Source organism: Ambystoma mexicanum, chromosome 10 (genome assembly GCF_040938575.1).
Source record: "Ambystoma mexicanum isolate Mex_15411 chromosome 10, UKY_AmexF1_1, whole genome shotgun sequence".
NCBI classification, from domain to species: Eukaryota; Metazoa; Chordata; class Amphibia; order Caudata; family Ambystomatidae; genus Ambystoma; species Ambystoma mexicanum.
In genome coordinates this window covers 1,512,290,367-1,512,308,424 of record NC_090932.1, presented here as the reverse complement: position 1 = coordinate 1,512,308,424, position 18,058 = coordinate 1,512,290,367, and the positions used below count along the sequence as shown (strand labels likewise).

The 18,058-nt window shown below is 48.5% G+C and overlaps 1 protein-coding gene across 1 annotated transcript in view; it reads left to right on the top strand.

Moving 5' to 3' along the window:
• The window catches only part of TCTN2 (tectonic family member 2), a 794,052-nt gene that overhangs the window by 684,907 nt on the left and 91,087 nt on the right, over positions 1–18,058 (top strand). Inside the window, exon 16 of the mRNA XM_069619693.1 lies at positions 9,686–9,799. Coding sequence (XP_069475794.1) covers positions 9,686–9,799 — 114 coding nt within the window. The remainder of the gene's footprint in view (positions 1–9,685; positions 9,800–18,058) is intronic.

Genomic DNA, 18,058 nt, shown 5'->3' with positions numbered 1-18,058 from the left:
AGCCAGAACAGTGAGAGAAGTAGGAGCTGAATAGTTGCATATTCAAGAGAGGAAGAGATGATGTGAGACTGGGGTAGAGGAGCAGTGTTGAGGGCCTTATTGATAAGGAACCCCACAAAGCCACCCTTCCCAGCATGTCTGGGAGAGTGTGGAAAAGTAGCAGAGTTGGTGAGGAGAGCTGCCAGTGTAGCAGTCAATGGGGAGATACAGGTATCTGTGACTTTAAGATGTGCAAGTTGAGGGTGAAGAGTCAAAGTGGTCAGTGATGTAGGAGGACTTGTTGCAGAGGGGTTGTGCATTCCACAGGCCAAGTGAATAGGAGGTGGGGGAGAGGCACAGGTTTTGTGCGGTTGGCAAGGGGGATAGATGAGGTTGATCCTCGGAGTACGGGAGCCTCGTATTTGAAGAATATGGTTGCAGTGGGCCAGGGGAAGATGGGTAGGCCAGAGACTGATGCAGAAGTTAAATCAAGTTGAGGCTGAAGGCTATGAGAGAAGGGAAGGAGAAGGTCAAGTAGAAGGATAAATGGAGAAAAATGAAGATGCATGATGCATGATGGAGGGTGGATGAAATGGGAAAGTGAAGACAATGAAGAAAGGGTGCTGCCCAAGAGAGAGAGGGAGGGTAGGTGGGTGAGCAGGAAGGGGTGGGTGGTTGGCTGAGAAGAAGTAGGTGTCTGTTCTGAGTTGGGCTTCAGTGAGGCAATAGGTAACCAAAAGACAATTAACAAACCCAAAACAGCAATGATCCTTGGTCCTGTGAGGTAATAGAAACTCTGCAGTGAATGGATAGTCAATAGGTGGGTGGATCCCTATGCGTGGAAGCAGAAGGCTGATAAAGGGTGAGCTTGGTTAATTCCTGGCCTTGGGCCCTCTCCTGCCCTACGAGTACCAAACAGGGAGCTGCCCTTTGCTGCTTTTGGCTCTTGGCTGCAGGCGCTCAGGCTGGACACCTAGGCGAGAATTAATACGGGAGGCAGTGTGTCACATGTCCCTCTGTGAGCCAGTCGGTGTTCCAGATGGCTTCCACACCTGGGTGTTGTAGGCCCAGTGAGTTTTATACAGGAACCTCGAATGGTGCACAGGGTCCACTGGTAAAGCAGTATGTGACCAACTGCTGGAACTTGCATGCTTCAGACCTTACTCTTTGATCAGAAGGAACAACATTGGTTCTTCCTTCCCTTGACTCTGTTGTGTATAGGCAGGTTATAAATTCCATATCATATCATAAATCCACTGTGCCAAGAGTGTCAAGGCGCGAGAAGACAAGGAGGGGGCACAAGGGGAGGCCTTGTGTCATTCAGATCACGCGAGTGCAGGGAAGAGGGAGGGGAGAAGTGCCGGGGGAAGGGGGGTGGTCTGAGAAGCGCAGGTACATAAGTGAGGCCAGCAAGTGGCTCATAGGTACTGGTAACTAATAAGTGCCGCCAGCAGGTGACTCATAAGTGCAGAGACCCTAAACGCTGGGGGAGCCCTGAGGCAGTGCAAGGGCAACTGGACAAGCGGTACACTGGGCCGAGTTCAGAAGGTAGCCAGGTGACCATTGCACGGAGGAGACAGGGACATCGGCATGGGAGAGGAAGAGAGAAAGCTGATGCAAAAAGGAAGGTCTTGAGTTGCTACCGGAGGTAGTTCTGCTCAAGTTTGAAAGTGGCAGGGAGGCTGTTCCAGAGGGAGGCCCTAGATGAGGAGAGAGATCTACCCCCCCACTCTCTGCTTGGAGACCCTCAGAGAGTTGGTAGTAGATGAGTGGAGAGCCTGAGAAGGAAGATGTTTAGGAAGAGAAAGTTGGAAGTAGAGAGGTCCCAGGCCCCAGAAAGCCTTGTGGACAATGCAAAGGGTCTTAAACTTGATCCTTGCAGTGACAAGGAAGCCAGTGGAGCGATTTCAGAGCTCGAGGGATATGATCCCTGGGCTTGAGGCCAAGGACAAGTCTCACATTCCTGTTCTGGATGAGTTGTAGAGGTTGAAGAGTAGAGGCAGGCAGATTTAGAAAAAAGCTTTTTCAGTAGTCCAGCATAGAGAGGACCAGGGATCTGGAGACAGTGAGCTTTTGGGGGAAAGTGAGAAAAGGAAGAATACCTCAGAGGAGGTGCAGCTGATAGTTTGACTTCTTAGAAATATCGGAGATGTGAGGAGAGAAGGAGAGGGTGGTGCGAAGATGACACCAATGTTCTTAGCCTCACAGGAAGGAGAAGGAAGAGGGCCCAGGATGGGCAGACATAGAGAGAGGAAAAGGTGGAGGAGGTGTACCAATGAGGAGGATCTCGGTCTTACTGGCATTAAGGCTGAAATCATTGGCGGCACACCTCTCCTGAATTGTGGCCAGACAGTCTGGTATGAGAGAAGGAGCAGAGGTGGCTGAGGGGAGCAGAAAGAAGCGATGTGGTGGGAAAGAGGTGCCAGTTAGTGGTTGAAGAACCAGGGAGAAAGGTTAGACCTCTGGGGAACGCCACACGTGTAGAGAGAATTGGAATAGAGAAAGAACCTCAGTTGGACCTGGGAGGGTCGGTCGTTGGGAAAGGTGGTCAACCAGGCCAGTGCCTGATCTGTGATACCCAGGTTGTCTTGGAGACGGTTGAGCAGGATGGTATGATTGACCATATCAAAAGCAGAGGATAGATAGAGGAGAATGAGGACAGAAGGAAGATTAGAGCGAAGGTTGGACAGAAGGTTTTCATAGATGTTCATGAGAGCAGTTTCAATGCTTCTGGCTGCTCTGAAACCAGACTGGTGGTCGTGGAGACAACCAACAGATTCAGTATGCAGGTTAAGCTGAGAGATGGCCAGCTTTTCCAAGACTTTTCCCAGGAAGAGATCAAGCGATAGTTAGCCGGAGAGGAAGGCTCGGCAGAGGGCTTTCTTTTAGGAGGGGGTGCACAAGGGAGTGCTTAAGGGGTAAGGGGAAGGTTCCAGTGGCAAAGGAGTGATTGCAGAAATCTGCCAAGGCTGGAGAAAGGTTGTCAATGTGGTCCTTAATGAGTGTGGATGAGCAGAGGAGGACCTGCTTTGATGAGACTTGCATAGAAAGGAGGTGAAACAGCCACAGATGGGTCAGGAGTGGTAGAGGAAGAGGAGGTAGAGGAAGAGAGGGTGGACATGATGTCCGGAGTTTTAGTGGTGAAATGAGAAGCCAGGGCCGTACAGAGGGACTGGGAGGGAACAGGAGAGGTGGAGACTGCAGCAGGATTGCCCAGCTCCTTGCAGATTTTGAAAAGTTCGTCCGAGTTGTTAGATGCTGCAGAGATGCGGGCTTGGATGTATGCTCTCTTTTTAGAGAGGGCATAGAGTCTGTACTGCCTTTGGAGCAGGTAGCAGGCCAGTTTGTCAGGCGGGGGAGCAGACACCCTCCATTTCCTCTCAGCCATCCTACACTTGCGTTTAAAGTTTGCAAGGTCAGAATCTTACCAAGAGTTGCACTTGGATTTGGGCCTCAAGCGGACCCTCATGACCGGGGCAAGGACATCCAGAGTGTTGGAGATAGAAAGGTGTAGGTTAGAGAGGGCAGTATCAGGGTGGGAGTCAGCCAAAGGTGCAGGAGGAGGAGAGAAAGTAGCAGCGAAAGCCTCAACTGACACACGCTTCATGGGTCAGGTGACCGAGAAGGTAGGTGGCAGTGTTTGAGTCTGTTTGGCCTCCAGGGTGGAGAGGGAGAGGTGGGAAAGGAGAAAGTGGTCACTCCAGGAGAGAGGAGTGGTGAGAGGGTTAGAGAAGGGGAGGTCTGAGGAGATCAGAACATCCAGAGGGAGAGTGGGAGAGTGACCAACCAGTAGAGGAGCGAGTAGTATCCATGTGGATATTGAGATATCCAAGGAGGAGGAAGAGAGTGACATGGCCAGGCGGTCTGTATATAGTGGCCACAGTGAGAGAGAGGCCAGGAGAGATTGAGAGCCTGCAGACCAGGCATTCACAGGAGGAGTAATCCTGCATTGGAATGACAGAAGCAGGGATCCACTCCGGGAAAACCAAAGCTACACCCCCTCCGGGGCGGTTGGTTCTGTGTTTGCAGAGGATCTTGTAGCCATCTGGAAGGAGAGTGTCAAAACTTGTGACGGAACTACCCGTGAACCACATCTCGGGGAGACCGAGTACATCCAAATCAAGCTCTTCCAGGCGATGCCAGATGTCAGATGTCAGAGGAGTGTTTGACAGCTGAGCGAGAGTTGAGAGCAGCAATGTGGAGCAGGTTGCCAAATTTGAAGGACTTCCATGGAGGGGTACAGGCCAGAGGTACGCCCTTCGTAAGTGTTGGAGGTGCCCGAGGATGGGCAGAGGAGGAAGGAAATGAAGGTAAGGTAGGCGGAGGAAGAAGAGGGTGCCAGACGAAGGCGAGGGTACCAGAAGAAGAAGAGGGTCCCAGAGTGGTGGAGGAAGGAGGCAACAAGGTGACCAGAGAGGTAGCAGAGGGTGCCAGGGAGGTGGCAGAAGAGCTAAAGAGGGGTAAGTAGGGATAGCAGGAGAGGAAAGGAAGTTGATAAGGCGCAGGAAGCGTCTATCAATAAGGAGGAGATTGCCCTGAGGGCCGGCGGTGGCATTTAATTAGACATTACTGATGGTCTTTGGAGTGGAAGGGAGCCAGGAGGGCCTCCCACAGGGTTCCACCAGGAGAGAGAACAGAGACCATATGAGGGGGGACCATAGGCCTCGAGAGGGAACGACAAAGAGGATATCAGTAAGGGTCTGTCTGGAGGAAGCACTGGTGCAGGTATCAGCGATAGGGAGCCCGTGTTTGAGACCAGGATGTCCCTTTTGAGCTTCTTCCTGCCAGACTTAGTGAGAGGGATAGGATATTGATTGATTGATATTTTATTTCTATCGCGTTCTTACACAAGTGTTTCAGAGCGCGACAAGGCAAGGGAGGGGAACAGGGGAAAACAAAACAGCGATCTTACTAGGCCCAGTGACATTGAGAACGTGCAAGTGCATGGGAGAGGGGGAGGGGAAAAGTGCATGGAAGGGGGGAGAGGTGGAAAGTGCGAAGCAGAGGGAGAAACAGATAAATAATAATAAATAAATAATAAAGGCAACAAACAGTGATAATGCAGCCAGCAATTTGCAAGTGCTAGGTTTAAGGCAGCAGACAGGTTAGGTCTGATAAGTGCAAGAAGAAAAAGGGGGGGCTGTATGGGTACAGATACAGACCCCAGTGCAAGGGGTGGCCCGGAGGCAGTGCGGGAGGGTGGCAGGATGAGCAGGTACCTGGGCCCAAAAGACAGAGGGTGGCCAGGTGCACGGTGCCAACAGAGAACAGATCAGCAGGGGAGAGGGGGAGCGAAGGCAGAAGAAAAGAGGAAGGTCTTAAGGTGCTTCCGGAACCGGAGATGGTTCCCCTCAAGTTTTAGAGTAGCAGGGAGGCTCTTCCAGAGGGAGGCCCCAGTCAAAGACATTGATCTACCCCCAGGATAGTCGATAGTAAAGCAGTTTGAGAAGATAGGTGAGACAGAGAGCACCATAGAGGGTGTGGGGAGCAAGAAGGGGGAGGGGAAACCCAGCAAACAGGGTTTGGGGGGGTCACGCAGACGGCAGACAGGAAGGGAGAAACAGGGGGAAGACAAAAGGACAAGAGCAATGGATCTGAGAATCACATTTAAGCAAAGCACACTGCAGAAAAAAAGACACATAAGGTAACCTAGAAGGGAGGAATGCAGGCAATGCAAGTAAAAGTAAAGCCAGAAACCATAGAGCAAAAAATCAATAACCTAACAGAAGAGAAACAACAAAAGGACAGTACTCTCGACAGGGCGCAGAATACAACAAGTAATCTAGAAGGGAAGAATGCAGACAATGCAAGTGAAGCCAAATAACCTTCAAGCACAACACAGTAACAAAACTATAGAGAACACAAAAGGTCTGTACAATCCACAAGGCACAAGAAGCAACACAGAACCTAGAAGGGAAGGATTCAGGCAAGGCAATGTAATCCCAAAACCCATAGAGCACAAACCAGTTTCAAAACAGTTAACAATAGGTCAAAAGAGGGGAAGGGTCTTCGATGTGGGGGGGGGGCGGATTATGGGAAAAGCAGGGGGCGAACTGTACAGGATGCAGGGAACAACGATGCAAGGGAGCACAAGTGGCACGAAACAACACTGGGGGGCCATACGCAGCCTAAGATGCGAAGGAGCTCACGTTACTGACCTTTGGAATATGGGTCTCATTGGATTGTCACTTGCGGTCACTTACCAGTTTACCTTGTTACTGGTAGTTTGGCTCTCCTGTAATGTTCCAGCAGTATATACTGTCTAACAACTATAACTGTTTCTGTGTCATCTGCACTTGAACTGCTTGCAAACTGTTTCCACTGAGGCTGCAATTTCAGCATCCAAAATAGCTGCACCGAGTTATGGCACCTAATTCTTCTTTCTTCTGTCAGAGGTCTCCTGGGTCCTTAGGCCATCTTCCTTTTTCGGGGATATCCGCTTTCATCACTTAGAACATCTGCATAACCAGAGACATACCGGCTAGCTTTTCTTTTGATTTTATTTTTTTGTGGTTTGGTTTGCATGAAACCTTACAAAGAAACTGGCTAGCTTTGTCCTATAGACTAACATTGTGCCCATATTCATTGGGCACATGCAGAGCACAACTGAGATTTCTGCTGACTGACTCCCGTTTCACTGCTCCTTTTCACTAAAATAACAGGCTTTCTGGTTTGGTTGGCCACTTGGTTAACATCATAATGTTGGCAAGTTATAAATCCACATTCCAAAGACACTGTAAACTGAGCTCTAACTTTTGCTGAATTCTGGTTAATTAGCTACCTCTAAAGATATTACCCAATAAAGCTGCTCACTGGTAACATGCTGCATTACTATTTTTGCCAAAGATATTTAAGTAAATGTTTCATCCTTACTGTGTTGTCATTCCCTTATTGTGTGCTGTTTCATGCTTCCCTCTTCCTTCTTTTCCCCACGCTCCTCTTGAGAGTACAGCCTTGACTGCTCATCCATGCTTACACTTAATAGTGTCAGGAAGTATACTGAGATGCCCTGCAAACAAGGTCTGGGTTTGTCTTCCTGGATCCTATATTCAGGGTCTAGAAACTTTGCAACATTAGGCTGGTCCCGGACTTTGAATTTTCAGCATCTTCAAGAGTGCATTTTCCTCCTAAATCTTACTAATGGCCTCTTTCATTTGCTAAAGGACATGCGATAGGGAGTGGTCTTCTGTGATTTTGTGGTTCAGGAAAGCGCACCCGTCATACTTCCAAAGATGGATACAATTGCCCTGTTTGGCACAATTTCAATTCAAATTCAATTTGTTTGACGGAGCGCGTGCATGCATGCAGGAGCAACTTTGTGCTAGAGAAAACATGAGCTATAGAAAAGACCATACCTGCATGTCTGAAAAATAGTCTTAAAGGTCAAAATTAAAACCTTGAAAGCAAAAGTGGTAAATGAACCTCCATAACTAATGCTCAAACAGCATATTGACCGGCTGCACAATTTACAAAAACCTAGAGAAGAAGTGGAGAAAGGGGTAAACCGTTAGAAAATTCAGATGTAGAGTCCATCAAGATAGTAATCCTCCAAACCCATCTGTTGGTTCCTGGAGCAGAGGAATGGCAGTAAAGAAGGCAAGCTTGTCAACTGGCTGAACAGTGATGACCCCACACCGGCACCAAACTGACGGACAAAGGGATTGCCACTGGGGAGAAATTGGCGCATTGTGTTCACAGCTCACTGTCAGATGCAGATAATTATTCACATAGTCATCCACATTAACTCTGTTTGGACATCTGAACACTTTTTACCATCTCCGTATCTGTAAAAATCCCATAATGATCTGTGTCCCATGTGCAGGAGGATACTCCCAGTGTGACAGGGTCTGGGTCATGATCCTGTCAAAAGGGAGTGGGGACCCCTCTCACCTGGGCTAAGCAGTCTACCAGGGTATTGCCAGAGCCTGTCCCACCTCAGGGGTGGTAAGAGGGAGTTGAGGGAGACCCAGGTCCTTGACTCCCCAGAGTGGTTACTGTTGTATGAAAACATTGGTACACCTGTCCCATCTGCAATGGCCGTCAGCCTCCGTCCTGGCCAGATTTATTGTATTTGTCTTTCAGAACTACTTCCCCTGGAAGTACCTAGGCAGCAACAAGCAAGAGCTAGCCGGGAGCTGCCGAAGCGAACTCGCTGCCACAGAATGCCTGCTCCAGAATCTGTACAAGACGGGATTCAGGAGCCCCAACTCATCACCGCCAGAAAGACCACTTGCAAAGGAAGATCTGTACCCTCACCTCTTTTGTGAAGCAAATGTGGTGAAAACAAGCCATGTCTGAACGAACACCAGAGACCAAAAAGGGGAGGGGATAACGGGACCATTTTAAGACTTCCAAAATTAAACCCAACCCCCTGGGGAAAGCACAGGAAGTGATAGTCCCAATAGGGCAGGGAGGCAGAAACGGCCAATGGAAACCGGGAGGATACACGGAGCAGGGGATGCTGGGCTATAAAAGCGCAAATCGGCCACTCTTGGATGAAGAGAGTTTGGGTGCGGTCACAAGTGGAGTTGTTGGGCAGAGCGAGGTGGTGGAAAGCGGATGGTGGAGAAGAGGGCTGAAGAGACTGTAGCAGTGGTTTGAAATATATTGTGTGAGAGAGAGGGTGCAGAACCAATTGAGAGGAGTGTTGTGAATTGAGTGAAGGGAGAAACAGAAAGGTGATAAGATGGTGAGAAGAAATGTTCAATGTTGAGAGTGACTGAATGAATTAATAAACGTATAAGGAGGCAGACAGTCCCTAGTACAGTTCCTTGGGCATTGTGGGGCTAGGGATGCCTGGGCAAGGGTGGAGAGCGTGCATGGGAAGGTTAAGAGAGCAATGGGGCCCGTCCTATGTTGCACACTCCCATCGCCCCAGTACACCTATAAAACTGTCTGTAATGACAGCCAGAACTTAGTGTTCATTGTCTGCAAATTGATATAGATTCTTATCTAAACATTCTTTAGGCAAAATATTTATAAATCACACTCTTATTGAATAGTTAATAAACATCATAGTATGCAATTTTCGAAATGATGTATCAGCCAAAACATAAAATTTGCTCAACGCGTTTCGGGGTAATCTCTTCTTCAGGAGCAGTGTAATGTTTCTTCTTCAAAATTCAATGATCTCTAAAAAATCCGAGTATCGTCATCAGTATTTTGAATATCAAGGTACTTGTGCTTTCTATTTACATCATTCTACTCTTTATTGGTTAGAGTATGCTGTGTGGTTCTTTCAATCAAATGTTTTCATCAGTCGTAGTCTGGACCTAAGTGTAACTCCCAAGGCCTTCCTATAATAGAAGCCTCAATTGGGGTAGTTCTTCTAGAAGTGTTCTCATTTGTTTATTGAATCCTACTTCAACTCCAAAATGTCCAATGTCAGCCTAAGAAGTGGCAAACCAAAGTTTGAATAAGAAACTAAAATCATTAAAATGGAATCTAAAAAGTTCCATACTGAATTATATACACTTACGTGTCCAAAGTTTATGATCTTGGTGCATAATGTCATGAATTGCCTACAACCCATTTGACTTTTTTGTTTATGGTGAAATACAGATTCACTTGCTGGTCACTGGAACCATGTGGGTCAGTACCTTAGTGCCACAAAATGTATCTTGTGGGAACCACATGGAAACCTTAACCAGGATGGTATTTGGCTGGATTTGCTTAGGTTGTTTTATATGTTTGCATTTTCTTTCAGTTTTTCTACAGTTACATTCAATTGTGGCGAGTCCTGCACAAATTATTCTCTCCCGATCACTGCTACAGTTCAGTTTATCAACGTACCTGCGGTGAAACAATCTCCATTAACAAGGTAAAATTTCTTTTGTGCAGTAATGTGAAGTTTTCTTGCAGTAGATGGTGAATGCTGTGATGTGATTAAGCACATAATTGCTCCTTTCTATCTCTTCAACGTGCAATATTTAGTGAGCCCTTTGTGTTTACCGATAGATAAATACTGTGAAAGGTTTACAAGGGAGTCCAGTAAAAAAGGGGATACCTGTGATGGGTGGCATGGCAGATGCAACAAAAGAGGACTTGAATTCAAGGGTTTTTATTTTGACAGAAAGTTAAGGGATTAGGTTTAACTGAGATCACATTTTAGGAATTAAATAAAGCATTAAATAAGTTGGGCTTCTCTATAGGAACTTTTACCCCAGTCCTTCATTCTCTTCCTTAGAGACTGCCTTCCTTGCTGCTAAAAGGGCACTCTGCCTTTTGGGGTTCAAGTGCCCAGCACTTTTTTCTTGGCTGTTTAGTTTGCTTACTTGGCTTCTGCAGAGCTTGTCAATATAATCATGCTTCTACTTTGGCAAATCCAGACACCACCACTGCTGGTACCTTGGGTCATCTACATGTGGGCCAAGAATCGGTTGTTTACAGTCTTTTCCACAATCATGTTGTGCTCTGGGGTTATGATGTTTAACTTCTTGCTAGGCTGTCTGGGAAACCCCCCTGTGTACTGCTCAACCACCAAGCAGCTGATTTCCTGGCGATGGGGTCGCTCTGTTGCTGCCCATCCAATAAGTGCCCCGTACTCCTCATCTCTTCTCCCTTCCAGGAATTAACCGACTCTCTCCCTTTCAGCTTCTCTCCTCTTTTCCTCCTTGATGTTCTGCTGTTCTCTGATCTGCTCTACGTCCACTGCTCCCTTTCCTTCTCTTTTCTTCTCCTCTCCTTTTGATGTTCCAATGTACCTCCTCTCGATGCTCTTCTTCTCTCCTGTTACCTTGGACTTCTTTTTTCCTGCTGATTGCTCCTGTTCAGATATGCCATTTCTACTCCTCTCTCTGTCTCTCTGTCTCTCTGTCTCTCTGTCTCTGTCTCTCTCTCTCTCTCTCTCTCTCTCTCTCATTATGTTCTCTCATCCTCTACCTTGTTGCTCCTCTTCAAGATCTCACCATACTGTAATCCAAGAAGCTTCTTCTATTCTCCCACACTCTGGACCAACCTTCCTGCTAACACCAGCCTCACTCCCACCAGCAAAATTCTTGCTGTTCAAGGTACATTTCACTGACCAGACGATCATTATGTTCCACCTTTACTGTACAGAACTCTGTTGCTTTCTCTCTAGGTGTGCGCTATATAAACCACTTGTATGCATACCTCCTTCCCAACCTCTCATCTTTCTTTTTCTAGTGGTGTCCTCCACCTCACTTATTTTTTCATTGATCTCTGAAAACATTTTTATTTTAGTTTTCTTAAGGCTGTCAACTCTCCAGTCTTTAGCGCCTTGAATCCCTTGTCGATGAATGTTCGTGCTTTAGAAATGTTTAACATGGTGGTACCCCCTTTAACCTTCTTTTAAAATAATAACTCCCCTACTTTGAATCCAACTCCATATTGTCAGCCCTGCTCCTTATACCACGACTCCCCTTCCTCCACAAGTCTCCCCCCTTCTTCACCACATATCACATATATTCAGAAAACACCTTAAAACGTAACTTTTCAAATGACTGTGTTGTTCCCCTCCCGCCCCCCTCCCCCGACCCTTCTTCACCTTGTAAGTAGCGCCTAGATGCCCATGGGCTTTGCTTAATGTGAATAAATGTACAAATACATTTTTTTAATACATTTTTCCCCTTACTCCCAAGATATCCCTCCTCTTGTCTATCTTCTTCTCTCAGCTCACCACACGCCAGTATCTCCCTCCAAGTCACCATCATCAGACTCTGTGCCTTAAAGGTGTCTATAACTGGGATCTAAAAGATCTGCTTACCTCATCCTTCTAGTTCTCCCAGACACGAGCCATGACTTACTATGCTGGCTGGGTTTTAATGAGTGTTTGCTTCCCCTCTTGGGTGGGATCTTGGGGGTTATGCTGTGCCTGTACAATGAGTTTGTCCTTCTCTCTCATTGGGTCATGTTCCTGTCATCATATGGCCTTCAGGTGGGTAGGCCTGAAGTTACATTAAGGCTGGCTGTCACCCGCCCCTCGGCTAGCATTGTCCGCTTTGAGTTATGCCTCTTTCTTCCTAGTGTGTGATTTAGCAGCCAAGGAAGTCCCAGCAAATGTGGTTTTGACGACTGTACCGAAGTAAACAAAGTATCGTGATACCTGATGAAAGCCTGAAACTCTGTCCCTTTAAAGGGAAAGGACATTATTGCTACACCGGATGTTTGGGGCTGGCTAGTGGGTCTTATTGGTGAACCCAAAATATTGTTAATGCAATGCTTAAGGGGTTTGGGTTGTAAATGCGTATTTGCTCATGTGACTGGCAACTGCCTAAGTGGGGGGAACCCAGTGAGGGTGGTCCGAGAAACCACCATATACCTCCTCGCATCCATTAGCTTGGGGTGGCATCCGGCCCCTTGAACCACTCCATTGTTGTTCCCCAAGATTAAACGGGCAACATTGTCACAAAATACAGGTTCTATGTCATAATTCTGCTTTTTGTAGTTTGCCTAAGATTTCTTTTATTTATTTTTTTCGGGCAATTTTTGGTGGCCTACAAAAAGCAAAAAAACAATAATCCCTCACCCCCACCCCCTTCTCTCTGGCCCATTGTTATTATTTTCTCCAGCATGTGGTCTGGCATGGATTCACATACTCATGAATGTTCCCCATCAGGCCGGGAATCCTTGGTAAATAAAGAAAAGCAATATTGCTTTAAAAGCTTGAACACTTCCCTGCGCCTGATATCCAATCACTGAACACCGGGTCATACTACACCATGTCAATGCCGGTTGACTCCCCGAGTCCTGCCCCCGGCGGCCATCTTCAGATTTTTGCTGCACGTTTCGGTGCAGGTAGTCCTTGAGTTTTGCTTTTTTTCGATTAATGTTCTGTTTTTTAATGGAAAATATCAGATTTTGTGAGTAATTTAAAGACCGCTGACAGGGCTCGGTTGCTGGTTAAGTTTCAACATCTACACTGCGTGTCAATGTAGAAAGGCCTACTTCGTGCCTTGCCATGTCGGAAGAAGGGAGGAGAAATCTCTTCAGGCTCTGCTCCCGGTGTGGCTTGAGGAACATCTACGTGGAGGACAAGCACACAAGATGTTTCTACTGTCTGCATCCCGATCATGAAGTGGACCGATGCAACATCTGCCAAAGTTTTCTGGCTAAATCCAAGAGGGACTGCTACCAACAGTTGGTGGCGTGGTTGAAGGAGGACAGGGTCCCTGGCATGGTCTCTGGGCATGCTCAGCAAAGCCCAGATCGGGCTGCACTCCAGAGTGCTCTCCACCTGGTAAGAGGTCCAAATTGGCCAAGGAGTCACAGCCGGAGGGCACCAGTAAAGCCAAACTCCAGGCATTTGATCCAGCTAATGATGCCACTGATGCGCGTTTTAGTACAGGGCACAGGCGCTCTCTGTCGCCTTGCCCGTCTACGATGAGCTTGCCGGTGTTCAGCGTAAAGTCCTCAAAGCATAGTGTTTCCTCACGGGAGAAACCGAAGAAGCACTCCCGAAAGGAACCCTCTTCAAAGCCCTCGGCGACGTCCACTCCCACGACTACGTCAACAACTGCAAGGCCGTCGTCTATGGCTAAGACTGCATCGACCAGACCACCGTCAATGGTTGCTTCATCATCGACTACAGTGGGCTCATCTTTGTCCATGGCCGACTCGTCCACGGCCACCTCGTTGACATACAAAGAAAAGCTGCTGTCAAAACCTGTGGTGAGGGTTTTGCTGCTTCCAACGCCCACGACCACTCCGACCACGACTACTGCTTCGTCTACTGCCACTACCCAGTCTACAAAGGCGCCGGTTGGGCTGTAATCCTGAGGGAAGTAGCTGAACCAGGAGACTAGTTGCTCCCTGTGGATGCTTTTCCCGTAGTAGTAGGACACACAGAGAGCTTTTTTTTTTTTTTTTTTTTTTTTTTAAATTTCTTTATTATTTTCTTAACAATAAGAACATACAAACATAGTGTCCCCCAAGCCAATGGGGGATTGGTCCATTTCCTTCCCACCTCCTCCCCCGACCAAGTCCATAACCACGCGCTGCAGTCTTGCGCCTCCAGGTCAGTTTGTGCTGTCTATGTCTCCATCGGTGGAGCTGTCTTCCTTGGGGTGGAACAAGGACACCGTAAGAGCCACCCACTGCAGTAGATCGTCCGAGGTGTCGATTTTCTGGTGTCTTTGCGCCAGTTCCCATGCTCCCGTCTCGGCTGTGGTCCATCTGTGTAGGTCCTCCCACCACGTTGCCACATCGGGTGCCTTGGGGCTTTTCCAGGCCATAGCAATTCTTCTTTTTGCTAAGGTGTACATGAGGTCTTTGAGTCTGTTCAGTGACCTGTTTTTTTTGTTCCTGGGGTATCGGCCCAGGATGCAGGCTTTGGGGGATTGCATGTCAAGCGTTATGTCCGCATTAGCTGCCCTGGTTTGGATCTGTGACCAGAAGGTTTGGATTGCCGGGCATCCCCAGAACATGTGGGCCATTCCCGCAGAGGGATCCAGGCATTTGGGACATGCTGCAGCGCTCGTGTCGTTGAATCTGGAGATGACACGTGGGGTGAGGTAAGCCCTATGAATAATGTAAAATTGTATGCGCTGGAACCGTGAGTTCCGGGATACTTTTTTGTGGTAGCGCGTCACTGCATCCCACTCTTTGTCTTCGAATCTCTCGCCGAGTTCAAGTTCCCACTTGTCTCTACTCTTGAGACTTTGTTGCGTGGCACAGTTCAGTAGAGTTTCGTAGAGCCTCGAGGTTTCGTGGCCTCCCTCCGCCGCACTTAGTAGGTTCTCGATGGGTTCGTGGCCGGTGTCAAGGGTCTCCATCTCTGGCCATCGTTTTGTGAGTTTGTTCGTTGCTGCCCCGTGTAGGAGGAATTGACCAGGCGGTATTCCCGTAGTTTCTTGCAGTTCGGTGAAACTGAGAATGCCTCGGTCGTCTACCAGGTCTCCCAGGGTGGCTATGCCTAGGGGTTCCCATATGTTCCTGATCACTTTCAGGTCTTCTGGCCTGTGTGACATCATTGCGGCTATTGGAATTTGTGGGGAGTAGGGGTCTGCCAGATTGGCGATTCTGCAGGCCCTCTTCCAGGTACGGATGCCCAGGTGAATTAGGTATGAGTCTCGGTGACTCCTCTCCGACTCAGTCCAGAGTAAGTCTCTAAGCAGCCATGGGGAGTTTCTGGGTTGTAGTAGGTGGGTATCTGTGGTTGCATCGTCCGCCATCCACTGTATTACATGTTTCAGTTGGCCCGCCAGATAATAGAGCTCAAAGTTGGGGATTTTGAGGCCTCCTTTGTCATACGGTCTTTGTGTGGTTTCTAGGGCTACTCTGCATCGCCCCCCGTGCCATAGGAATTTTCGGCAGAGTTTGTTAAGTTCTTTGAAGAATTGTGGCGGGATGTAGAACGGGACATTGGTGAAGTAGTACAGCAGTCGCGGTAGTGCCACCATTTTGAGTAGCCCCGCTCTGCCAGCCACCGAAAGGGGCAGCTTGCTCCAGAAGTCGATTGATTTGGCTAGGCCCTCCTTAGCTCGCACTGTGTTTATTATATGCTCTGTTCTGGGGTCGTGGTGGATGTTGATGCCCAGGTACTTGAATGTGGTGGGTTCCCACCGGAGTGCTAATGGGGGGAGATTTTCTTTCCTGGTATTGCTTAGGGCTGCCAAAGGGTATAGGCAGGATTTATCATGGTTAATTTGGATCACCGTGCATCTAGAAAATCCTTCTAGGGTTTCAAGTATGTATGGTAGTATGTGCTCGGGGTCTTTCAGGTAGAGGAGCATATCGTCCGCGTACATGGACACCAAATGGGACACTCCGTTTATTGTTATACCCCCATCGCCATATTCGAGCCTGAGGTATGCTGCCACTGGTTCGATGGCCAGGATGTAGAGTAAGGGGGATAGGGGGCACCCCTGCCTGGTTCCTCTGGAGAGGCACCATTTATCTGAATAGGTGTTGTTGGTTCGGACTCTGGCGGTGGGATGTGCGTAGGTGAGCTTGACCCAGTTTAAGAAGGTGGGTCCGATTCCCATCTTGGTCATGGTGGCATAGAGCCATTTCCACCTGACCGAGTCGAACGCTTTGGTGGCGTCGAGGGACACCACCGCACTTCTATCAGGTTTGTTGTCCGTGCTGTGTATGACGTGGTGTAGTTTCCGCAGGTTTTCAGTGATGGAACGTCCATGCACATACCCGGTTTGATCTCTGTGTATCAAATGTGGGATGGCCGCCTGTAGTCTCTTAGCTAGCAATGCTGTCAGTATCTTATAGTCTACATTGAGCATGGACAAGGGCCTGTATGCACCGCAGTCCTGGCTATCTTTGCTGGGTTTCAGCAGGGGAATGATGACCGCTTCGTTCATGGTGTCGGGGAGGTGGCCTAATTCGTATGCCTCGTTGTATACCTGGGATAGCAAGGGGGCCAATATATCTTCGTAGTTCTTATAAAACTCCCCCGGGAGCCCGTCGGGTCCTGGTGTTTTCCCCGTGGGTATTGATCTGATGGTGGCCATGACCTCTTCAGGCGTGATGGGGTTATCTAGGGCCTCGGTTACGTGCTCGTCTAGGTGTGGTAGCCTGATACTGTCGAGGGCATCCTCTATGTCTGTGTCCCTAGGGGGGGTGGGGTCGGAGTATAGGGCCTGATAGTACTTTTTGAACGCTAGGTTAATCTCGGCTTGCGTGTGGATGTTCTGGCCTTCCTCGTCTCGGAGTAGGCAGATGGGTGTTTTAGGGATCTCACGCTTGTATAGCCACGCTAGTAGTTTGCCGGGTTTGTCACCTAGTGCGTGGTTTCTTTCAGTATATTTCGCGTGGCTTAGCTTTCCTAGTGTCTCCCAGTGTTTTAAACACGCCTGTTTGAGTTCGATCACCTTGTGTAAGTGGGAGGGGTAAGGGGATGGTGCAGATTCCAGGTCCCTCAACTCAGTTTCAGTGCGCTCAAGCAGGGATGTGATGTGCTTTTGGGCTCCTCCCGAGGCGGCTATCATTTCGCCCCTTATTACCACTTTGTATGCCTCCCACGCTGTGCTTATATGTTGGACACTGTCGATGTTAGTTTGCCAGTAGTTCGTTGTACCCTGTCGTATTTGTTCGTTAAATGATTTGTCGAGGAGCGCCTCGCTTCTGAGCCTCCATGTCGGGACGGGGGGCCTGGGGGTTGTCAGGGACCCTGTGGTGATCAGCGGTGAGTGGTCAGAAAGCACCCTAGCCAAGTATTGGGTGTGTTCAAAGTAGGGCAGGTGTTCCTCGCTGACAAAAAGTGTGTCGATTCTAGTGTGCACGTTGTGCGGTGGGGAGTAAAAGGAGTAGGCTCTGGCGTCGGGGTGTTGTGTTCTCCACAGATCTTTCAGGGCGAGTTGCTGTGTTAGGGCGTTGAGTACTTTGGCTGGGGGGGAGGGGTGGGAGTGTTTGCTGTCTGCTCTGTCTATGCGCGGGTCTAGGGTGCAATTGTGGTCACCTCCCTATAGTATTAGGCCTTCCCTATAAGGGCTCAGGCGAGCGTATAGTGAATGGAAAAAGACGGTGGCGTTATGATTGGGGGCGTAAGTGCAGATTAGGCATAGGTCTTTTCCTTCTATGGTGCCTTGTATCAGGGCCATTCTGCCTTCGTTATCTGTTTTGGTGTGTGATAGGGCGATGGGGACGGATGGTGCAATCCAAATCAAGACTCCTCTTGCGTATGAGGAGAACGTGGTGCCAACACAGGTTCCTCTCCAGGCTTTGGCCAGTGCGGCGAGTTTGGGTGCGTTAAGGTGTGTCTCTTGAAGGAGGGCGATACTGATTTTGTGTCGCTTCATAAAGGAAAGGATGCGATGTTGCTTGACATAACTATTCAGACCCCGGACATTCCAGGACATTATTCTAATTTTGTCAGCCATGGTCTATGCATTGTTTTGGGCTTGTGGGTGGTTTTGGGGTGGGATTGCGGGTGGCTTCAGCTAACCTCGAGGCGATCCTGCAGCGGATGGACCTGGTCTGTAACCCATGTAACCGTAACTGGGTACCTCTTCTAGGATACCCTTCTAAGTGAACAATAACCACTAACTTAACGTTCGTTAATTTCCAACTGGGTCCTCTAAACTGGGTTTCCCTTCCCAACAAACTTAAACTTCCCTTTAACTGAACACGTCTAGCGAGGTTCCCCTCGTTCTGACTCTCCCGTTTC